The sequence below is a fragment of the Theobroma cacao genome, chromosome 4 (genome assembly GCF_000208745.1).
Source record: "Theobroma cacao cultivar B97-61/B2 chromosome 4, Criollo_cocoa_genome_V2, whole genome shotgun sequence".
Lineage (NCBI taxonomy): Eukaryota > Viridiplantae > Streptophyta > Magnoliopsida > Malvales > Malvaceae > Theobroma > Theobroma cacao.
In genome coordinates, this window is record NC_030853.1 from 27,414,105 (window position 1) to 27,438,853 (window position 24,749).

At 35.3% G+C, this 24,749-nt stretch overlaps 6 protein-coding genes across 9 annotated transcripts; 3 read left to right on the plus strand and 3 right to left on the minus strand.

The window, feature by feature from the left end:
* On the minus strand, window positions 1,601-3,101 carry LOC18602898 (transcription factor MUTE). Its single transcript, XM_007034553.2, has 3 exons — window positions 2,978-3,101; window positions 2,477-2,863; window positions 1,601-1,765 (listed from the first exon to the last, which is right to left on the minus strand). The coding sequence occupies exons 1-3, from the start codon at window positions 3,071-3,073 to the stop codon at window positions 1,673-1,675; spliced, it is 576 nt and encodes a 191-aa protein (XP_007034615.2). The 5' UTR covers window positions 3,074-3,101; the 3' UTR covers window positions 1,601-1,672.
* On the minus strand, window positions 6,698-10,027 carry LOC18602899 (dual specificity protein phosphatase 1B). Of its 4 annotated transcripts, none has more exons than XM_007034555.2 (6): window positions 9,718-10,027; window positions 8,737-8,885; window positions 8,463-8,598; window positions 7,911-8,031; window positions 7,171-7,316; window positions 6,698-7,012 (listed from the first exon to the last, which is right to left on the minus strand). In XM_007034555.2, the coding sequence occupies exons 2-6, from the start codon at window positions 8,833-8,835 to the stop codon at window positions 6,930-6,932; spliced, it is 585 nt and encodes a 194-aa protein (XP_007034617.1). In that variant the 5' UTR covers window positions 8,836-8,885; window positions 9,718-10,027; the 3' UTR covers window positions 6,698-6,929. The 4 variants fall into 4 exon arrangements, with proteins under 4 accessions (XP_007034617.1, XP_017975695.1, XP_007034618.1 ...); XM_018120206.1 differs by having other exon boundaries at window positions 8,737-8,877; window positions 9,718-9,871; XM_007034556.2 differs by having other exon boundaries at window positions 8,737-8,905; window positions 9,718-9,870.
* On the minus strand, window positions 10,435-14,654 carry LOC18602900 (dual specificity protein phosphatase 1). Its single transcript, XM_018120208.1, has 6 exons — window positions 14,368-14,654; window positions 13,536-13,679; window positions 13,306-13,441; window positions 12,596-12,716; window positions 11,441-11,586; window positions 10,435-10,744 (listed from the first exon to the last, which is right to left on the minus strand). Exons 2-6 carry the CDS (start codon window positions 13,641-13,643, stop codon window positions 10,713-10,715), a joined length of 543 nt encoding a protein of 180 aa, XP_017975697.1. The 5' UTR covers window positions 13,644-13,679; window positions 14,368-14,654; the 3' UTR covers window positions 10,435-10,712.
* Window positions 15,514-17,038, plus strand: LOC18602902 (basic 7S globulin 2). The gene has a single exon (XM_007034562.2). It carries the CDS (start codon window positions 15,771-15,773, stop codon window positions 16,932-16,934), a length of 1,164 nt encoding a protein of 387 aa, XP_007034624.2. The 5' UTR covers window positions 15,514-15,770; the 3' UTR covers window positions 16,935-17,038.
* LOC18602904 (basic 7S globulin 2) lies at window positions 19,009-20,599 on the plus strand. Its single transcript, XM_007034564.2, has one exon. It carries the CDS (start codon window positions 19,155-19,157, stop codon window positions 20,415-20,417), a length of 1,263 nt encoding a protein of 420 aa, XP_007034626.2. The 5' UTR covers window positions 19,009-19,154; the 3' UTR covers window positions 20,418-20,599.
* LOC18602905 (basic 7S globulin) lies at window positions 21,557-23,036 on the plus strand (the record flags this gene model as incomplete). Its single annotated transcript, XM_018119111.1, has 1 exon — window positions 21,557-23,036. A coding segment is annotated over one exon (1,371 nt), but the record flags the coding sequence as incomplete, so codon positions are not given.

Here is a 24,749-nt window from a genome sequence, read left to right on the forward strand (position 1 = left end):
GCAGTCACTTTCCATCTACATTCCTTCCATTGCAGAAGTCTGAAATTTGTCTCTTGTTTGCAGCCATTTTATTTGGAGCGAGGTTGTTTGGGACTAGGCAGGAGCTCAAGCAGCCCTCAATGAGCGAAGAACGCCTCGCCTTTCTGATTGGGAGGACGTTAAACTTACAAAACTAATCAGAAAGGTAGTTAACCAAGGAGGGTTGGGTAGTCTCACAAGGTTAGGAAGCAGACATCAAGACCATTCGTTGCTGTAATGTTTTCAATGTACTCTCATTCTTAAGACTCAGTCCTGATCCCGATCACTTGAGTACGATGTCGTTCTGGAGAACGGAGGGAATCAACAACCAAGCATGCATGAGTTAAGGATTGGAATGCCATAAAAGGTGAACCAAGTCTGTTGCAATAATGGACTACGTTTGCATATTTATTCATGTCTGAATTCTGCAGGACATAATACAAACGGTTGTCAACAATGGAAAGCGATGTCAAGGTCTTAAGAGGGGAACCTGACCAATAATTTTGCTGGCCTAGCAACAGCAACTAATCAGAAACATGCATGAAGTTATCATTGAGAGCTAGATTATATATAGAACATGCTTCTCAACTACAAATTAAGAAATGGGAAGGATGTTGATGAAGGGTTTGAAGACAGATTTCAATGGGATGAAAGTACTCATTGCCTCCCAGAAAGCATCACAATCCACCAGATTTTCCTTCATACATTAAAAAAAGAAAGAACTAGAGCAGTGAAGGTGGTCGGTTCTATTCCTAATCCTTACACATACATTTCATTTGTTGTCTTATCATGACTGTCATATTCTGGTTAATTATCTAAGGTGCTAGACAATATAATGTGAAAGAAAATTGAATACTATTATCAAGTTGAAGTCCATACAACATTTTGCTATTATTCTCTACTTGAACATAATGATTCTGAGTTAATTCATTGAGTAAATGCCAAAAATGATTAAAAAGTTGAACAAACTTACTTCCCCATATGTTAATTTGATGAACAAGTTGCAAGGACTCTATTTTTCTTCATTTATTCTTATTTGATTATGTTGAATTCTACCTTCTGTTTTATCAATGTCAGTATCAATTATCTTAATATTTATTTATTTTTCTTTTTAAATTTTAATAGTTTTTCTATAAATAATAAATTTTTAAATTCTCAATTTAATTTTTTATATATACTAATATAATTAAGATATCAAATTATGTGTAATGCATGTGACACAAAAACTAATATTCAGTAAAACCATATATTAGTAGGTGCACAAAAATCTTTTTCCATAATAATTGATGACAAAATTGGTACGAACGAAAACGATAAATATCCATGAATATTTTGGGACTTAAACCACCCACATATCCCTAACCTTGAGATAATTACAAGTGGGACTTGATGGGACATCCAATCTAATTTTCTGTTAAAGCCTAATGCAAAGATTAGCCATGATAGTGCCAAGAGAAGAATATAACTCAAAACAAGGCCAAAGAAATGAAAAAGTGGATAATTAAGTTGATGATTTACCAGTTATGTATATTTTAGTAGTAATTATGTTTTAAGCCAAAGAAATGAAATATATATATATATATATGTTTCATTTCTTATATGCATATAATATATAACAACCACGAAAACATGAACACTTCAAACTATGGAAAAACTATATCTCGTTCAAAAAAACTGGCTCTGAGAAGAAGCTTCGTTGAACTTCAACAGCAAGTTCCTCCAAGCTCAGCTGGCATTCTAGACCAATCTGCAAACAAAATAGAAGACACTGAAAGGTAAGAGGAGGGTTTTTTATATACATGGAAGTTGACCATTTCTCAACTGCAACTGAATGATCATTCTATGCTTTCTATGGTGAAATAAAAAGTAAACTCTGGAATTTACATAGAAATGATCTCAAAACTTTCCCATCCTAACAAGAAAATTGTTAAAAAAGTGTTAAACCGGTAGTGCTTGATCCAATGTCATCGAGTAATATAGATTAACTTAATTAATTAGAATGCCAGCTTTGAACCAAGCAAAAATATCTGAATTAAAATAGAAGCAATGTTTTTTCTGTGATTTAGTCCGGTTCCCCAGTTCTGATATGTTCCATGCTTGCATCTTGCTGAGTGCAATGATCAAGCAATGTTTCTTTTTTTCACTTGAAATGCTGCAGCTAGCGTGCCCTCAGGTATTTCCAACGAAATCTGATTGAAATGAACCTGATTAGAAGCACAACACAATGTAGTTTTCTTGGAAAGTTCTCTCATCTTCTACCAAATATCTAACATTGAAAATTACAGTCTGAACTCTGAAACATTAGTTCCCAGACTAGTTATTTAACATTGTTTGAGTCAACAGCTTAGACAAGTCGTCCAAAGTTGTCCTTTTCTGATTAATTAACATAGAATATTTGGGTTTGGGGTTTTAGCCTTGCTTTCTGAGAGTTGAAACAGATAAATTCATGAGCATGTACCTTTATGACAAAGGAGTATAAAACAGTGTCCTCCATGCTGCTGATGTTCAGGTGAAGAACCTCAAATGAAAATTTCTCCAGCACGGCTATTATCTTCAGAATTTGACCCGGTATCCGCTTAGAAATGATTTTAAGGATCACATTGGATCCTGAGATCCTTGCCTCAACATCTGCAAGAGATGAGTTGCAACATGCCCCTAGTTCTCCTACACTTTCGAATCCAATGGGGCTATGATCAGGTTGGGTAGCCTGCTGCAACGGCCTTGGACTTGGACCAGGGCTAGGGCTTAAACTCTTCCTTCGTTTCTTTGACTCCAGAGCTTGTAAAACTTGATGCAACTCCTTGATAAACTCTATCACACCGCCTATGATCGATGCTTGATCACCCTAAAACATCATAATCAAAAACCACCGAGTTAATTACAAGTTACACCTGAAGAAAAAGATAGAAAAGAAACCAACAAGAAGAAGAAGAGAGGGAGACATCAGACTAATAAATACCCTTTTGATATAGAAACAAGGGGTTAAAGAACGCAAAACTTTGAGATGCTCATTCATTTGCCTTCTCCTATTTCTCTCCACAGCTATATGAGACATGTTAATAATGATTATTTCTAGGTTTCTTCTTCAGCTGTGATTCCATGTAGTAGTGAATGTGTGCTTTTTCCTCTATTTATAAGCCCACAATGGGGGGAATTACATGTAGCTGGGAATGTGCTGATGACTTAGTTGGGAAATAAATGCTGTATGTCGCAGTCTCGTGAGGTTCTTGGGTACTCCTCCTTTTTCACCCCCTCTGCTTAGGTATTATTATTATTACGTCTGGCTCACGTTTATTATCTTGGAACAATTACATGCCTTCTCGTGAGTTAAAACAAAGGCAAGAGGCTTTTGCTGATCTTTTAACTGCTTATCTAATTCTCATGCACTTTCCCCTCTCTTCATATTGCTAGGTATATATATAGTGTCTATATATGCCATGCATGTATAATTCACATAAGGAATAAATAAATTGTCATATACAAAAAAAAAAAAAGGAGAGAGAGAGAGAGAAGCCATGATCATATAATCTTTACATTTATATTGATAGTTTGTGTATACATAACTATTGTTGTTGACGGTATGTGTCTAAGTTCATTATGTTTGTATGGAGCTTTTAGGGTGCTAATTGATTATGGTGAGAACTAGGGTTAGCAAGACAAGCTCAAGGTTTTTTTTAAGATTAATTAAACAGACAGTGCTCCATTTGTAAGGAAAGTTATTGTCTCTTTTGATAAAGTACATTAACCAATTTAATTGTATGTAAATTTCTTTAATGATTGGATTAACTTATTTTGTCACAGGTACAAAATATTAAGAGAACAAGGTTTTAGCTGGTCATTAGACCAAATTAAAGGCAAAAAATAAAAAAAAAACTCAGTAATTAACATCTTAATTCAAATCATGCTTAACACTAAATACATACAACACTATTTGCTTAAGATAACAACAAACGTGACTACAACTAATATAGCAACCATTATTTTCACCAAGTTCACAACATGCTCAGTTTTTTTGCTGTGCTCCCTTTGTAGCCTCAGCGTCAATTTTCATCTTTTCAAATAGACAATTTTGTTTTTAAAAGCATTTCTTCCCGTGTCAATATCTTCATTACTATTGGAATGCACATTGCCGCCTATCATGTTTCGATGCTATTATTGAAAAAATTCATATTTTCTCTCTTAACAAATAAAATAGAATTTTGTTGAATTATTTTCAGATTAAGATATTTTGATCGACAATACTTGTTTTGAAATTGAAACTTATAATCTAATATATGATTATTGTTTGAAGAAAACATGACTGTTATCTATAGAGAATATTATCAAACACCTGGTTACAAAGTCTGTTCATAAATTAAAACCAATATATAACCACATATTCAAACTCAAATATTATCAAAAAAATTTATATTATCTAATCACAAAATAAGAATAAGTAAAATCTCACCTTAAAATCACCTTTTCACCTCTTTGGAACACAAGCAAGCTAAACATGAACATAAGCAAGCAAATGTAGATGTAGGTGACGGGCAGATATCTTCTAATATGAGGCAATTTCGACTTCTTTGTTTGTAAGAAGTGATTTCTATATTAAATTGTTTGGATTTGTCAATTTAATTTTGAATGAATCATTTTTTTGTTTTAAAATTGAAGAGCCTTACGAGTATAAGGTAATGATGACTTAATGACAGAATTTATGAAAATTTGTTAATTGATTATTTTAATATGAAATGTTTATCTTGAAATCTAATTGATCTGAATTGAATTATGACAAAATCTTGAAAATTTTGATGAATTTTATTCCTTAATTAAAGATTATTATAAAACTTTTTCAATATTATAAATGAATTAACTGGATCACTAGGCTTAGTAACAAGAAAGTGTTGCCTAGCCAGACTATTTAATAACACAAGGACTTATATTGCATGACCCTGCATATACTGCTGGAGTAACACAGGTAGCGTAGCCCCAAAAAAGTAGTATCCCGATACTTGCATCAGCCAATGCGTCTGTTGGTGCTATAAAATTAAAGCTGTTGGTTTTAGTTTCATTATCATTTATCAATGTTTGCTCTAAGTTTTGCCAGAAGTACGGAGCTGGTTAGTTAGTGTTATGCTCTATCGACTGCTCTGTCTAGTCATTTATATTCAGAAGAAAATGACTTCTGATATGTTGCTTAGCTAGATTTGGGGCTACGTTCCCACTTTTCTCAGATCATAGCACTGTTTCTAGGCATGTCAAATTGTCACACCATAGCTGAGGCAAAATTATGCGCTGTCAAATTGTTTTCTTGAATCAAAAGGGAGAAAGGGTATTGACTGAAACATCATGTAGAGAACAAAGAAACCCAACATAAAGAGGGTGAGAGAGATTGCAGAAGGACAAGAATGTTATGGAGAGTGGAAAGAGGAGGCTTCCCTCCTCGTTTATTTAATAACAAAAATAATGCTCTTGTATGCAGCTTGAATTGGGATATTTTACTAGCAAGGGCTGCTTTGATATGTTTCTGTAGATCTGTATGGTTGATATGTTTCATAAGGTAATGATAATAATAATTTCTTTAAACAGGGGGATGAAGTTTTAGCTGTTAATGGAGACGATGTTAGAGGGAGATTGGCCTTTGAAGTATCATCTTTGTTACATGGTCCTACTGAAACCTTTGTGACTTTAAAGTTGCGATCTAAATTAGCCTTGTGAATATAGCATTTCACTATTAGCCTTTTTGCATGTTTCTCTTTCACCCAATGATCCATGCTCAATTTTGCTCAAGCAAGAGAACTGTGAACCTAGTGAATCTTTAAAAAAATGATACTTAATCGGGTATTTATAAGTTTCGGATACCACTTCATCAAATAACAAGATTCATAATAAGATATCACTATTATATATTTGAATATATTAATTCCAGTTTCATTCACTAGCAAAAGATCTTAGCAGGAGATCTTACCTATGGCTTTGTGAAATGAAGCTAAAAGCAAAAAAGAATCTACAGTTTTAATGAATGGATACTTTGACACAGGATTTTAGTATATAAAATTCAGCATTCATAAGTTGAGATGAAAACCTAGTTACTATTGCCGTGAATCTTGTCACAAGAAGTTGCAAAAGTATCTGACTAGTTGGTTGTTATCAGACCAATCGCAGGCCTTTTTTAATACTATAGCATTCATTTCTTTGATGTGGGATATCTCATTATGTGTATGCACGTGGGCGTGCAGATCCCTTCCTTGCTAGCCTATACTATATGTTGGTAATTTTAGGGAAGAAGCCTCATCCAATCATTTACTTAGAATAGAAAAGGAGTTGTAGCGTAACATTAAATCAGGTAATTTTCCCTTCTTTCACTTTTCTGTCTGGTTCCTACCAAACTCAGTGTTAAGACACCTCTGCATAGCCCTGCAGTTTTGCAATGGCTATAACAGATAATTCTAGTGGAACATATGTCACTCTGCTTCCAAAAGGTCTGTACCAATAGATGATATAACAAAGATGTGAAAATTGCAGTTTTTACTGATTCTGTGATTCAGTTAGCTCTTGTCAAATTATATTGAGACCCGTCTGCTAGAAAGTCCCCTGTTGAACTACTGGCAGATGGCAAGTGAGAACTGCAGCCTACTTATCTACAGATAATGCGAGAGATGAAGCAGCATCTGGTTGATGAAATTTTCTAATTCATTGATTGAATAGAAAAGGAAAGCATAATATTTATAGATAAATCAATTAATCTTAGGTTTGCTCGACATCCCCCTCCTTCCCCAAATCTTATTTGTTCCAATTCATTTGGAGTAAGATCATGTTTATGTGGCTAGTACATTTGGATTACATTTTGCCATAGCACGATATATTCAACAAAGCAAAAAGCCACTTCCTACAATGCTTGGCTCTTCTGCATTCATCACTTGATTGCCTTCTCACTGCCTTTTGAAGAAGAAGGAGAAAATGGACTGACAAATTGATAAAGAAAGATCAAACCTGGTCTTTTCATCTACCTTACCTACATTACAAGCAAAAGTCATGTCAAACAAAGTTCAATCGAAGTTAGTTTAAATTCAGTAAGTATCTTTCTGTAAGGACACAGCAAAATCACTAATTATACACTTTAGCAACAGAAGAAACTTCTAGAGCTGAGGAAAGTAGCCAAAAGTGATCAACCTTGAAGAGTTTTTTCAAAGTGTTGCAGCTGTAAAATGAAGCCAGAATTAGGAGATGCCTGAGGTCGTCTCCTCTTTACATGTTCCAGAGCTTGAGAAAAGCTCATACCGTGCTTCTTCATGAGATAAGCAACAACCATTGTCACACTGGAAGATGTAAGAAAACAAAAGCTTTAACATGATATGCTTTACTTCCAAGTTTAGATAATTTGAAAGCAAAAGTAATATCTTTGTATCATACTTTTCCTAGTTATTTCACAGTGTGATTATGCATTTTAAGCTACAAGATGCAACTCAAATAGCAGCAAAACTCTATAAATCTAACAAATAAAACTAGTATCATTTGGGAACTGAAAAACTAAACAGAAGATAGCATTATCGAAAAATTGTCGCTGAATACCACATCCAACAAATTATGTACTACTATTGAGGTAGTATGAAATTACACCTAGCCTGTAAACATTTTTTTCTTAATATTTAAATGAGATCACTGATACTACCAGCATATTCCTATTTGTGACAAACAAAGATAGGTGGCAGAATAACATGAATGCAAGTTGAAGGAATGGTGCTCTAACAATCTGTTATAAGTGAAACATTATACACAGATTGCCACATTCTAATGTAAAGAGTATTGATTCTTATTTATGATGTAATACTACTAATAATTCCAATATAAGAAATAATTCTGTAAAAACGTGATCATGATCAAGGACGTGACACAAAAGTAAGGAAAATCACCTTCTAGATATTCCCATAAAGCAGTGAACCAACACACCACCACCCAGTCTTTTAGCTTCATCAATGAAACTGAAACACTCGTCAAAGTACTGCATTAGATTTGTCTCTTCTCTGTCCATGACTGCCTCAATTTATCAAAAACACCAAGAATATGATGAGTTTAAACTTTCAATTCCATAAATCTGCACGGTAATGGCAAGCATGTAAATGCTGCAATCTAAATGCTCAGAGAGCAGAGGATTATAAAGTTGCAGCTAGCTGTTAATGTCTCTTAAGTTGTTTACCAAGGACTCGGGATTTAAGAGGGTGAACAAAGCCTATTGCTATTTATGTAGCCTGGCAATTGGAAGGATAAAGGGATCCAAGGAGATACTAAAAGGAATAATGATTTGCTGAAAAGCATATACATCAAGCATAATCCTATGGTTAATTGCATGTACTAAGGTGGTTTTCAATGCAAGTCCTAGTTCAACAGATATATGAAGTTAAAATATAATGCACAGATTTGTCAACAAGAACTTATTACCTGAGCAAGGGAAGAGTTTTTCATACCTTCAATAATTTTATAAACAAAATCATTTGGATATGAAGGGACTGATAGGTTAGCCACGGTTAAGATATGTGTAACATTTGAACTTTTTAGTGCACTCTTGTTGCTTGCATCACGCAAGGAACCCAAGAAGAGACCCTAAAAGATATAAATTTGAAATTAGGCACAAAATTCAGGACCCAAAAAGGAAAAGCAATAAAAAAAAGTCCAATAAGATGTTAAAAAAAAAAAAACCAAAAGTATGATGCTGCAAAAGAAAATCATTAAAATGAGTACCTCTTCGATTTGGCATAGAGCATTACTTGCTTCAAAATATCTATTTACCCTCCAAGTTTCTGGTATTTCATTTTGGATGGAATTATCAATGTGATCCATAACTAATAAGTAGAAGCTCTTCTAGTTCTTTTTGGCTTACTCCTTTTCCCCTTCAAAGGCAGGTGCAGAACTGGTAAGAAACATGTATTATTCTCTAAAACCAAAATTCTAAGCTACCGCATATCATGCTGTATAACTAGCCTGTAGCAGGTACCGACCATCCCGTTAAATTTTACCATAAGACTTTCATAGAGTCTAATTACAATGTATAGGAATGTATATATAAAAACCATTGTCATTGTTTCATTAATCAGTATAAAAAAACCACTTCCAATGTTAAAAATGATATTACCTAACAGCATCAACTGGTGGATCAGAAGTAGGTTTCCAAATTCTTGGGTTCACAGAGCTAAAATTTAGGCAACAAGAGCATATATATACAACAAAATTATCTACCCACAAATACTGGAAAAAAGGTTAAAAGTTTCATCATTAAGCATTCCACTTCGGTCAATAATTTTGAAATCTGCTTTCCAGTGCTGTCCATCATCAACCAACATTTCAGATGTTCTATAGTAAAGCAAAGTCATCACTTATCACAAAGAAAACTATTTATTTACCCTGAATTGCAAAAATCAAAATATCTTATTCCAGAACAGTCCCTTTAAGGGGTCTTTCTAAATGCAACCATCAACTTTACTTTGTGACTAAGACAACAGTAGCATGGAGTTCAAAAAACGGACATATCCTTGCAGAAAACCAACAGAAACAGAATGCCAAATTTCACATAAATCTGGTAAAATGGCCATCTGGGTAGCTCCAAAATTCTTGAAAATCAACAGCATTGCCAGAGAAATTTCTCACAGACATTAACTTGTTTCTATGAATAAAAACACAATGGAATGAGAAGGGAAGAAAGAAAGACAAGAAAAGAGTACTCACCAGAGAAGCTATATGAATCTAGTGAAAGATAGTATACAGTAGACTTGCTTGTTTAACTGTTTAAATAAATGGTCTTGAGGGGACAGATTCTTTTTTTCTTTTTGCTGCTGTCAGTTATCTTATCAGTTCATGAATGGAGCCTCTGATTCACCACAGTCCATGTACTTTGTTTTATTTAGTACTATAATGCTTTAGATCGGTAAGTGATTGATCATTGATGGGTTTGGGATTTGATAGACTAATTCCCACAAAAGAGAATGATTAATTTTCTTTTAAGTATTGTTAGTCTTAATTGTAATAGAGACGAATCAGAATAATTGGAAGTAACTTTATAGATGATGCTTTGTTTGTGTCTCCTGAATTATTTCTCAAGGGACTTTGATTCTTCCTCCAATTTTATTGAAAATTGCCAATATTCAAAAAGAAGTGATACTACTTTGTCCAATAGTTGGACTACCTCACAACACTTTTACATTTCTCACTTAAATACATTTTTTCTAGTTAAAATTTGGTTTTATGGTTATTGTGTAGGCAGCAGTACATAACTCTTGTGTTTTTTTATTTTAGTTTTATTTTTAAGTTGACTTCCTCCAGTCTCTGTTTGTTTTTCAAATCATTCATGGCGTCTATGCTCTCCTTTTTAAGAGACCTATGATTTTTATAATTCTCTGGACGGAATTTGACCTGAATTTGGCACTGCCAGCAGAACATGTAAAGTAAACACAACAAGCATGACCATGAAATTGCTCCCTTTTTATTGTTTAATTTCTACTGACTAAAAAAGAAAGAAATACAGAGGAGACTCTCCCTTGCACCCTTTTCAGGTCCAGTGCTGATATGAGCTGATACATCCAATGTTGGACTGTGACATTTTGCAGAAATGGTGCCCTGCAACTGCAAGCCTGTAAATCTATAGCATATTGGATGTATTTGATCATCAATATCTCGGGCCAACTGTTTTTCTAACAAGTGATTCTCCACAGGTAAGCTTTTCTTCATTCGTTATTTTTCATCTGTTCTTGGTTGGCTGCATCACAAGGGGAAGTCAAACAAGGAAAAGTTTCAGTTAATACAAAATTTGAACAGGAAAGACGAAAATGTATAAACCACAGAGATAATGAAAAACAACAAATGGAAAGTTTATAGTGATAAGCAAATCCAGTTGGAAACTAACTACAAAAATCAAAAGATAATTACAGAGCTATTTTTGTTAGGTCCAAAACAAACAACTCTGCCCCAAACAAAAATTGGTCCACATTCAAGTTTTGCCCCTTTCCTCAAGAGCGAAAACATTTCTAGACATTATTTAAAGCACATTACTAAAAGATCAGTTAGGTAACAATCACAACAAGGCTGCTGAAGTGCTTGCTGGCTGTTCATTCTGCTGGACTGCAGGTGATAGCATCCGACATGGTCTCATCTAAAAAGGTTGTTTAAACAACATGGTATAGAACAAATGCAAGCAACAGCATCCTTTTGAATCAAAACAATTTGCATCATCTTTCACCTTTATAAACAATAGTAACATGAGCAGAAGCTGCATAACTAGATGTTTCAATACGGTAGAGACATCCAACTTCATGAAGGTTTATGTCTAGAAAGCTTCATTTTGGCAATTGATGCATGCTATATCCAACCATGTTAGTATGTGTGTTGGGACTTGTATGTCAAGGTGTAAATACACATATATCTTTATCTGTTTGTAAAAAATATTATGACGCACCTTGAAGAGATTTTTCAAGCTCTTGCAATTGTTGGATGAAACCAGAATTAGGAGCTGCCAGTGGTCGTTTGCTCTTCACATGTTCCAAGGCTTGTGATAGGCTCATACCATGCTTTTTCATTAGATAGGAAACAACAATGGTCACACTGCATGACAAAAATATTTGAACACATGAAATGACTTTATCTGGAAAAAAACAAGAATAGACATTATCTTCAAGCAGGAAAGTGCAGTTTGAAGAATGTTTTTTTAAAATGTGTTTTTAAGCATGAGAAAGAGAGAAAAAGAAACTATATTTAACAAGATGCATACAAGTTGCTGATCCTTATAACAAACTACTTGGAAACTATCCCTTGATTATTGGACTTCACGCTTATATAATTTATGACATCCCCTGGATATTTTAACTTTATTTCCCAATTCAGTTAACTATATTACTTCTATTTCACCTTTACATCTTCTCTTAACATTTGCTTCAAATAATGCCAACAGCAACAACACAAGCAAAGTAACCGTGCTTTAAAATATTTATTTGTACGTTCTGCTTTATACAAATTGCATGCAGTTACAATTAACAAAATCCTTTGTTCATGATTTAAATCTGAGATCTGAAAGTAAGCGTTTCAATCAAACTTCCACAAGTGGCTGTTAGGTTCTTTTCTGCTTCAAATAGATGTGTAGAGCTACCAAACATACCATTGTCCAATAAATTTTGGAAACAGAAGAAAAGAATGAAGGCTGAAGCCTGTGACCTTATTTTGTTGAAGTACGCACATAAACTTCAGTAATTGAGTTTTCAGAATCAAATGAGTTTTCAGAACCAAAATCACTCAGCAGTAACTAAGGCAATTAACCTAAGGCTTGCACCTAATTTTTAAAGCATAATTTATTTGAAACATTTGAGTTGCATAGTTTTAATCCAGAGAGCAGCAGATCTCATACTTTTTTCTTTGGGCTCAATCTGAGATTCCAGCAATAAAAACTACAGAATATTGCCCATTAGTTAGTTGAATCACAGAGAAAAACATAAGTACGGCAGCACAACATTGAAGTGTGGATATTGAACACAAATCAAACATGTTAAACACCTGTTGATATAAAATATCTGTAGGAACAATCATGTCAGAAAGCAGAACAGATCACTAGAAACATTACCTTCTTGATTTTCCAACAAAGCAGTGAACCAATACACCACCACCCTGTCTTTTTGCTTCATCAATGAAATCGAAACATTCATCAAAGTACTGACTTAAATTTGTGTCTTCTTTGTCCAAAACTGTTAAATTAGCACAAAAGATCATAAGAATTATTGCTAAATGCCAATTCAGGATGTTCAATAAGTTTATAGCATTAATAAGCAAGAAAAGTCTTTGCATCAGGATACACATTAGATTAAGGTATTAAAAAACTTGTTCTGTGGACGGAAGAAATCTATTGCCAAAGTCTGAGGAAGCACACACACACACACACAACAAAAAAAAGAAAAAAGAAAAAGAAGCTATACCGAATCATTTATAACAAGAGGACTATACAAGGTTGAAATTAATACAACATTAAGGCAATCAGAGGATACCTGAGCATAAAGCTCAGACAGCTTAATATGCAGACATTAGCATACAATTATAAGTTAAGGACAATGTGCTATAATTTTAGTTAGAAACTCATTTTAGCACGACATTCCTGCAAAAATAAACTATCAATTAGGTAAGACGAACCAATGGCTTAGATAGAATAAGTCAACTGAACAAATGCATACCATTTAAAGAACAACAGACAAATAAACGAATCACAGCATGAAAAGTCCAAAAAGTTTTATAATAAGTTTGCTCAAACTATATCACCTGATTAAAGACAAACTTTCCTACCTGGTATAATTTTGTACACAAAGTCATTGCTATGTGCAGGTTTCAGAGAACTAGCCACTGTTAAGATGTGTGTGATATTTAAATGTTTAAGTGCATCCATATTATAAGCAGCCGCAACAGAACCCAAAAAGAGACCCTGAGAAATTGAAATCAAAACAACAAAAAACGTCAGAAAAAAAATCAGGTGAATAAACAAAACAACAGAGTGGGAAAGGTACCATGTCTATTACCTCTTCTATTTTACATGGAACATTGTCTTCTTTAAAGCATCTTGTGAAATTTACAACTCTCAAAAGTGCTGCTATTTGGTTCCGCATGGAATCATCAATCTGATCCATTGCAAAAATGGATAAACTCTTCTTGATCTTTTTCCCCTTCAAAACAGGCATAAACTGTCATGAATTGCTTGTTTCACTAACCTTAGCTAAAGCAGGCATCCTCGTCAGACTTCAAGAAACAGTGGAGAGAAAATACTCAAAGATACACAGCAAATAAAACTGCACTAACATGTCATAGCCATAGCAATCTCAGAAACTTTCTGAAATTATTCAAGAAATGATTTTGGGCAAGAATTTAGTTAATCAAACGGATAAAAAGAAAAAGAAACCACCATTCAGAATTGATTTTTCAGATATTCAGAATAACAGACTGAGTCAACTGAAGAACTAACATATCTATGAAATGCCGAATTTCAGAATCTGGGGTTCATTCTTTTTCCAGTACTAGATTAATTAAAGTTCATTGAACATTCAGTTTATCATCCTCCTTTCTCCAAGAAAAAAGAAAACACCATCAAAAGCGGATCATATTACATGTAGAAAAAGTAACTTTTCAAGGAAAAAGAGAAATGGGTAGTTCAAGAAACCAAATTCATCATCAGAATTTCAACAAAAATCAAAACCAACATCTTTAAAATCATCAAAATCTACCTCAACTTGCAAAACAACCCTCTGGGCAGTTCCATGTTCCACAATAAAAAAACTCAAAAACCAACGTGTTACCAAGATCAAATGCGTCGCATAAAAATTAAAATCTTTATTAAAAGTAAGCAAAATAATTTACCTGTTGAGCTGTGAATCCACCGGGAATTCAGGGGGAAACGTAAGAAAAAAGGATGATGATTGGAGAAAATAACCTTGTCATTATCATTAGAGAAACAGAGTCCAACGATGATCGCTCGGGTCTCCTAAAACGGGGCGTTGGACTTCAAAGTTTTAGTAGAAGTATTGATTTCATTCATTGACCAATTTATTAATTCCCAACTTTGTCCATCGAGAATCGATCTATCCATCAAGAATAGTTAAGTTTTCGATATAAGGAGAAGGATAGTTGAATTAAAGGAGCACTAATTAAGACACTATTTATTAAAGAAACCATATTATTCATAGACAATATAGTAAATGCAATTTTTATAAAGAGCAGCTAACTTGTGTTCAATACCACTCATTAATATTTGTCAATATAAAATTAGAGATAAGAATGATTTTCTTTTTATGATATGGTTACAATAATTTCAACATAAATAGATTATATCAAAATACGGGTTGAAAATTATTTTTTTATAAGGTAACATTGAGATCATAAATAAAGTTTATATTTAAAATCACTTTAATTGAGATAAATGACTTTATTAATTAAATTAAGTTATCATAAATCATTCATGAGAATGTTCTTAACTTACTTTTAACATCTCCCAAGTCCCAACCCCTTGGTCCCTAGACTTATCTGGCTGTGGGGAAAATATGAGTCAAACTGAGGCCTTGAAAGGTACTTAGTCGCCTGCCCATCACGAATTCGATGACTAAATTGGCAACCCCAGCTCGATTACAGAGCGTGTGTCTAGCTAGAATTGGTCCCTGGCAAGCTCATGGGCCCTCGTTTAAGATTGAAGTTGCTCCTTGTAATTAGATTCTTTCCCCTCTCTCAATGGCTAATGGGTGTATTATTTATGCATCATCACTTATATGGAAAAGGGGTTTATATCTCTTCATTGAATTCTTCAGTTTCAATGAACAATGTGAAATTTTGCTGCTTCTTTATATATGATATTTGTTTACTCAGTGGTCTAAAGAATTTGTTACTATTTCCCCATTTAGTTGTAATGGAAAAGAAGCCGACTTACAATCTCTGACAGATGGTATAGAAGAAAAGTCCACTATTTTCTCATTTGGCAATTAGGAATTGGGAACCTCCAAGATAGACCATTTTTGACCAATTGACCGTTTTGCTGCGTGTATATATATGTATAGATGAAATCAGAGCAAAAAGCACGGCTCACTGGCATTGCCTTCTTCCCTCAGCTTATTCCATTGTTCCTCAATGGCTTCTTCTTCCCTTTTGATCCCCTTCTCCATTTCCTTTGCGTTCATTTTAGGCTCTAATGCAGCTACACTTCCCAAGCCCCATGCCTTTATACTTCCCATATATAAAGACAAACAACCCTGCAATACTATACAAACATTAAAATGGGTGATCCCGGGATGGATATGAACGTAGTCATTGATCTTGGAGCCCAGTTCCTTTGGTTCAGTTGTGATGGCAACTACAGTTCCTCATCCTACCGCCCTGTCGCCTGCGGCTCAGCCAAATGGGAAGCTGCAAAGGGCTTGGGCTGCGTTGGTTGCTTTGGACCTGTTAGGCCAGGCTGCACCAACAACACTTGTGGTCTCTCTCCATTCAATCCGTTCAATGGATCCCTCATATCCGGAAGTCTAAGCGAGGATGAACTTGTTGCGTATTCAACAAATGGGTTGCAATACTTGTTGAGGACGAATGTTCCTAGCTTCCCTTTCTCCTGTGCAGATCCACTTGTCTTGGACGGCCTTGCCGCTGTCTCTCAAGGAATGATAGGCCTTGCAAGGGGTCAAATTGCAGTACCAACGCAACTCTCTTTGAAATTAAAAATTCCTCATAAGTTTGCTCTTTGTCTACCCTCTTCAACGCCTGACTCAGGATTGGGAGACATTTTCATCGGTGGCGGTCCATATTTCATGCCTCCTTATACTAAAGATTTTTCAAAGTCTCTTACTACTACCCCACTCGTCATTAACCCAGTTAGCACAGCACCTATCTTTTCAGAGGGTGAAGCTTCAGAAGAATATTTCATCAATGTTAAATCCATCAAAGTTGATGGAAACACAGCTTCCTTGAAAACTTCATTGCTAACCATAGATGTAAAAGGATTTGGTGGTACCAAATTTAGTACTATTGATCCTTACACCGTTTTGCACACTTATATTTACAAGGCTCTGGGACAGGAATTCGCTAACAAGGCTGCAGCTTTGAAGATAACTAGAGTTGCATCAGTGGCACCATTTGGCCTATGTTTCAGTTCAAAAACAACTAGGAACTCCGAGACTGGACCAGCTGTGCGGGTTATTGATCTGGTTCTGGAAAGCAACAGTGCACCCTGGAGAATTTATGGTCATAACTCAATGGTGAAGGTCGATAAAAACGTCATGTGTCTGGGATTTGTCGATGGAGGATCAAAGCCAAGAACTTCAATTGTTATAGGAGGTCATCAGGTGGAGGATAATCTTGGGGAGTTCGATCTTGTTTCCTCAAAGCTGGGATTTAGCTCTTCACTGCTGCTTAAAAACACAAGCTGCTCTCACTTCAGAGTATTTTAGAGCAATGCGTTCGTAATAATAGCAAATATTTCTGTCATTTTCTTTGTTTAAGTTTTGTACCAAAATAATTCTTGATTTGAATGTCCAAGCAAATGCATGTAAAATTCTCCAATTGCCAAATAATTTAATTCATTGATGTCAGGATAGCTCAGCTCACGTGACGTTTATCTACACCAAAATTATTTAACTCATAAGTGGCAATACCATACTTCTTACCTTTGACCATTCCACTTCAACTTATCCATACTGTACTACTCCACACTTCATCTTAATTATCCTTTGTCACCCCCTTCTGCAACATATGCACAAGAAAAGAAGGCATCTGCCGCTAATTCCCACAAATATGCTTACAATTTTCCATTTTTACTCATCATGCAGAAGTTGCCAACCATGGATGGTTTAAATGGTAAATAACAAAATTCCTTGAAAATTTGCAAGTTTATGTAATCAAAAGATTTTGAATATATACCAATTATGACAAAATTTTCATTCGCAAATGTACATTCTGCTTAACGCGGCAATTTCATATATAAACATGTTTTTAAAATTTAAAAATCTTCACCATCTATCTAAATTAATAATCCAATAAGATATACACATGTCTGGATTTGCATTCTGCTATTTACAGGGCTCTAGTGAAGACATTTGTCGACAAGGCCAAAAGCAATGAAGATCAAAAGAGTTAAGCCAGTGGCGCCGTTTGGTGCATGCTTCAATTCAAGGACAATTAAGAACTCAAGGACTGGACCGGCTGTGACGGTCCTTGGTCTGGTTCTGCAAAGCAGCAGGGTGATCTGGAGGATTTATGGTCATCACTCAATGGTAAAGGTCAAGAAAAAAGTTATGTGCCCGGGGTTTGTAGATGGAGGATCAGAGCCAACAACTTCAATTGTTATAGGAGGCCATCAGTTGGAGGACAATCTCCTGGAGTTTGACCTTGCTTCCTCAAAGCTAGGACTTAGCTCTTCGCTCCTGCTTAAAAATACAAGCAGCTCCCACTATAGAGTATTTTAAAGCATTAACAAATGTTACTGTCATTTTCCTTTTGCTTGAAATTGCAGTTTTCGTTATGTATCAAATCAGAAAGTGAAGCAAATGTACGAAGGACCAAGTTAGAAGTTAACTGATAAAACCATAGATATCTATGGTGTTAGTTGAGCCTCATATATCCATACTATGATTACTTAAATTTGATACCACTCTTTCAGCCCGTGCCTAAAGTAGATGCTAAAATTTCCCAAAATTTTGGTTTTCTTCTTAAAAGGACTTGTAGATGTCAATTGAGAGAGACAGAGTTGAGAAGGTCGAATTGTTTGTCATTCTGTTTTCTGTTTTCTGCCAAACCAATCACGTTTAAGTTGGAAAAGAAGGCAGATTTTTTCTCTCTAGGAATTATAATAGGACAGGATACTTGTTTCTGATGAAAAGATAGAATGATCTTTTAGCTAATACTATTTGTCTCATCTTTTACACTAAAGATTTGCCAAAATTGCTCTAACCACTCAACTTATCATCAACCCTGTAAGAACAGCTCCAACCCAGTTTATATAGAAGCTGATCCTCGTGACGAATATTTCGTTGCATAGTGAAATTTGCAAGGCTCTAGTAAAAGCAATTTCTGAACGATTCCACAGCAACGAGCATCACTAGAACTAGAATGGCATCAGTGGGTCCATTTGATGCATGTTTTCAGCTCAAAAACCATTGGGAGCTGGAGGGCTGGACCGGCTCAAAAGCAGCACGCTTCTAAAAAGAAGAAAATTTGCCTCTTCTTCACAATCAGAGTAAAAAGATGAAAAAAAAAAAAGGAAGGATAAATCAAACAAAAGAACGACACACACTTGGAACACGTGGGTTTTTTCCTTTTTTTCTATTGGTGGGGAGTTTCCAAGAAGTGTACCCGAAGATATTTCTTCACTGCTGTGCTGTCCACAAATTACACCTAGTACGTTAAAAAAAATTAAAAAAAAGGAAGCAGATGGAGTCACATGGCGTGGCATTTCAATAAGAAAAACTTTATGGGGACCCTTCACCACATAAAAGGCACACTAGTCTAGTCAGCAAAAAAACCTACAACAAATCTTATCCCTTCAATTACTGCCCTTGGGACAATTCTCGCCCAACCGCGGCGACCCATCGCGTCCCATTTTTATAAACAACTAATAGCTTGCTACCCTGTTCTTTTGTCTCCTTTTTCACAGCTTCATTCCCACGCTTCCCATGGCTTCTCCTTTTCACCTTCTTCTCTTCTTTTCTTTCCTTTCCTGCCTGGGAAACACATTCCCTGTTCTGGGTTTTCACTCGAATTCCGTTTTCTTTCCTGTTAGGAAAGATGCAGCCACTCTCCAGTATGTTGCCAAGATTTCTCACGGCACTCCGTCGGGACCCACCAACCTCGTGATTGATCTTGGCGGTCCGTTTCTTTGGATGGATTGCGATTCGGGACACGTGTCGTCATCAAACAGGTTGATCTCAAGCTGCTCTGTCAACTGTTCGAAAGCCAAATTCCATGACCATGGAAGCAAGAGTGCGGGCGGTTGCCTCTGTAACACCGACTGTAACGTGTTTTCGTACAATGGCATAACCGGATTGACCGCGATGGGGGAACTAGTGGAGGATATCATAGCTGTTGATTCTGTTGGCCGGTCGGAGGTAGGCCAAATCAAAACTGTTGATCACTTTCTCTTTTCTTGTGCACCAACATTTCTTTTACAAGGCTTGGCCAGTGGTTCCAAGGGAACGTTAGGCCTAGGGAAAGCTTCACTTTCACTGCCGTCACAATTCAGTTCTTCAATTGGGCACCCTCAAAAGTTTTTTCTTTGCTTATCATCATCTGACGGTGTCGTATTAACCGGCAGTGGGCACCCCCTTTTCGGCACCAAAATAACAAGGTCGCTAGTATATGCACCCCTGATTACCAAGCAACATGATTACTTCATCAATATCCAATCCATCAAGATCAATGGGAAGAGATTAGCCGTCGATAAATCGATGTTATTAGGGGATGAAGAAGGCAAATTAGGGACAAAATTAAGCACAATCGTGCCTTACACCACAGTGAAGAGCTCCATTTATGCTATATTTTCCAAAGCTTATGCCAAGGCTGCTGATTCCATGAATATGACAAGGGTGGCTGCCGTGGCTCCATTTGAGTTGTGCTTTAGTTCTAAAGGGGTAGAAAACACAATTCTTGGCCCTTTGGTGCCTGAAATTGATCTAATTTTGCAAAGTGAGATGGTGAAGTGGAGAATTCAGGGGAGGAATTCGATGGTGAAAGTGAGCAACCAGGTGATGTGCTTGGGGTTCTTGGATGGGGGCTTGGAACAGAGTAGCTCGATTGTTATAGGAGGGCTTCAATTGGAGGATAATCTTTTGGAGTTTGATGTTGGGAGTTCCATGCTAGGGTTTAGCTCCTCTTTGCTGTTGAAGGAAACAACTTGCTCTACCATCATCCAAGATACCAAGCGGAAGCAGTGTATCTGATTCTATTATCTTCCACTTCCTCTTGTTTGTTTTTTGATTTTGTAAAGGCTAGCGCTGTAGAGCATGAATAGTATTAATGAGAAGATAGTACTCTTAACTTTGAATATCAAGATTTTTGTTCAACTTCTGACCTGTTACATACTTGAATAAGAAAAGCAATATATGTACGTCTAAAATGATTATATCTTGGATGTATTGGATACTAAATTTAAGTGCAAATGTATGTATTGGATCATTGTTGATTAAATTCAATCTAAAAATGGATGTTATCCAAATAAACAATGACGAAGCCCAATTTAGAAAACTCCAAAAACAACCTCTTATCTTCCCAAAAGGCTTTGCCAGTGCTTATCCAAAAAGGTTGCCATTCTTGACATCTTTTAGTCTCCGCATCTCAACTTTTGTTTCATGTATCAATCATTAAATACGTAAAGGATTAGGTCTAGACTTAGCAAATACTAAGCATACAGTCATAGAACCATTACTAATTTCAACGGCTTTGTCTGCTTTATATAAAATAAATGATTTGATAAGTCCAAGTTGGTGCTGCCCATTTGATAAGTACGAAGAATTTGTGGGTATATGCTAGTTTGATGCTCACTATCTCAGAAGCACGTGGAGATCCGGCCAATTATTCTGGTTGGCAAGCTTTGAAATAACTTGGAGAAATGACTATTTAGAAAACCATATATATTTGTACTATTGCTTGGGAGACTTTTATCTTTTCAATGTCTGGGAGCTTGGCTTGTATTAATCGGATCCATGTCATCCATCTCGATGGAGGGAGCACTTCCTCTTATCTTTTTTATCTTTTACTTGCTAGTTTTTTACTCCTTTCCGAGCACAATCCCCATTGCTTCATTGAAAATAAAACCCTTTTTTATATTTTATTCAACACAAAAAATTAGCTCTTGTTCCCTAAATAGCACGTGCGAATCCAAGTCAGGGTCAATGCTTACTGCTGCTAAGTTTTTTTTATAGTCATGCTTTAATACCTTAATTATCTTCCCTTACTGATAATTAATTATATTTTGGTGGCAATATTGGCACCATAAACTTGTCATCCTTGACGTTCCGAACCCAACGTCACATTCCAACGCAACAAAGCAACACAACAAGCACTATCAGAACAGCTATAACATGGCCAGTGGCCACAAACTACTTCTAGTTTTCTCTACTCATCGATTTTCCCATGGCGTCTTTTGTTTCATTTCTTTCTCTTCTGTTTACTTCTTTTCGTTTCTCCCTCCATAACTCTAGCTTCTTTCAGGCCCAAAGCCCTTGTTCTCCCTGTTTGGAAAGAGCCTTCATCTCTCCAATACCTCACTCAAATCTGGCAAAGAACCCCTCTTGTGCCTGTAAATTTAACTGTTGATCTGGGAGGCCAATTTCTTTGGGTTAATTGTGCAAAGGATTATGTTTCATCTTCTTATAGGCCAGGCACTTGCCGGTCATCTCAGTGCTCACTTGCTAGAGCTCTTTTGTGTTCAAATTGTTCTTCTTCAGCCACCCCTAGCCCAGGCTGCAACAACAACACATGTACACTTTTCCCAGACAACACAGTAATTCGCGCAGCCACCTTTGCTGAGCTTGCTCAAGATGTTTTTTCCATCCAATCGACCGATGGAAAGAATCCTGGCTCAGTTGTTTCAGTGCCCAAGTTTCTCTTCTCTTGTGGGGCTACATTTATACTGGAAGGTCTTGCAAATGGTGTAACCGGTATGGCTGGTCTTGGAAGATATCCAATTTCACTTCCATCCTTTTTTTCTGCTGCATTTAGCTTTGATAGGAAATTTTCCATTTGCTTGAGTTCAGCAACCAAATCCAATGGAGTGATATTTTTCGGAGACGGGCCTTACATTTTCCCCCCAAATACTGATGTCTCTAAGAACCTTATCTACACCCCGCTTGTTCTCAACCCTGTAAGCACTGATGCTATCTATTACACAGGCTTCCCTTCGACTGAATATTTCATCCAAGTTAAATCTATAAAAATCAATGGAAAAACCGTTCCACTGAATACATCCTTGCTATCCTTCGACAATGAAGGCAATGGAGGGACCAAGATCAGCACCGTCAAGCCTTACATGTTAATGGAGACTTCCATTTACAATGCAGTAGTCAAAGCATTTCTCCAAGAGATTGCAAACGTCAGTCAAGTGGCAGCGGTGGCTCCTTTTGGGGCTTGTTTCAACTCCAACAGTATTGAGAAAACACGAGCTGGACCGGCTGTGCCTCCAATCGACCTCGTTCTGCAAAGTGATCTCGTATATTGGAGGGTTTTTGGTGCTAACTCAATGGTACATGTCAGTGAAAATGTTTTGTGTTTAGGGGCTGTTGATGGAGGCTCCAACCCCAGAACCTCCATAGTGATTGGAGGGCATCAATTGGAAGACAATCTTCTACAATTTGATCTAGCCACATCCAGGCTCGGGTTCAGCTCTTCTCTCCTGTTCCGGCAAACAACTTGCTCAAACTTTAACTTTACATCTACTGCTTCAGAAGGCTAATCTCACCATTGATATATTATTAATTAGTGTAATGACAATCTTTCTGTGTAATATTAAAATGCAAATTGTAACATGCTTTCGATTAAAGGTGGATTTTGCTATATATATATATATATATTTAGGTAATTTGTTTAAGACTTGTGGGTTTATACTTTTGTTCTCTTTTGATGCTTTCAATCAAGGATGTGAGGTTTATCTCTGCCGCTTTCTGTTTAAGACTATGCGGAGATGAGATTCAGTCCACTTAAACAATTGTTAGAGAGTCTTGTATTGCTCTTCCCACTGCCTAAAAAGATCAAGATAAACAGGTTGGCAAAGGGGAGAACCAGATTACATACAAATCCTCCTTAATCATATACAATAAGGAAATGTGATCAACTTAAAGCCAATTAATTACTATTAATTAGTCATTAGTTGCAATCCTTGTGGCCAGAGTTATGTTAATAAATTATCATGTAAATGGGTGGGAGTTTTTAAACTTTTTAAGTGGACTTAAACGATTCACATTTGTCTGTTCTTGTAATTATATCAATGTATTTAACCATTCAAAGACTGTATTAATCATTTAAATTTATTTGTGAAGTTTAATTCACAATCAATGTACAAGATAATTTTTCTTAATCTAAAGGCTTAAACCTTAAAAAAGTTGTTGTACTACACCCATTTATTCAACTAAACTATCCCTTATTATTACATTCAAATAAGTTCTTAAATTTTTATTTTATGCTAAATAATCCTTTAACTGTAACAGATAATTAATTATCATAAAACTCAATTTCAATTGACAATTTTATTCTTGCGATATATAATATGACTTAATAATATAATCACATGATAAAAACTGTGTCAAGATTAAAAAAAAAAAACTATTTTTCCAAGCCTCTCCTCTTCTTCTTTCTTTTTTTTTTAAAAAATTAAAATCTAAGATTTTTAGATCTCAAAAGGAAGATTTTGGGTTGATATATGGAAGCAGGCAAGGGATGAGAAACGAATGTAGAAATATGAGGCCCAATCTGTTGTAGGCCAGAGAGTAAGAAAAAACCGTACAAAGAAGATGTAGATTGTAAGAAAGGGGCTGGGAAAAGATAATAATTAACAACTTTATTGAATATCCAATAGAAAAACCAAGCAGCCCACTTGAAAAATAATATAAATACTACTATATACTAATTCTAATTTTTTTTATATTCATCTTGATTAATTAAATAACCGATAAAGGTATATATAGTAATTTTTTAGAAATCAATTAAAGTTGATAATTAAATACTTTAATAACAGGTATTAACATTAATTATTTAAAAGGGTAGCAGTCATTGAAAATGCTCATTTATATGTTGTTTTTCCAACTTTAAGAAAGGTGAAATTATGCTTTCACCCCCTAAAAAATTTTTATTTGGCCCCTCCTTTTCTAAAATTTGTATATTGATACAATAAACTTGTCAACTAATTTAACTTTAAACGTCATTACTTACTTAATTCATCTATAATTTTTTAAGCATAATTACATGTGATCGTTTAGTACCTTAAATTAGGTTTCTTTTTTCCAATCAATCAAATTAACAAACTAATATTAATTATTGTGTCAACTGAATTTCTTTCTAAGCTAATAATAGAAAAAAAATTATATATAGAAACTTAAATCATTAATTTTTACAAAAAAAATTAATATCACATATAACTTTTGTTAAAAGGTAATTATAGGCCTCTTTTAGTTAGTAGTTAGACTTCAATTTATTTATTTTTTTACATTGAAACTTTAATTATTTTAATTCAAATCTTTCTATATCAAACATAAATTATATATAATGTTTTGAAATTAATT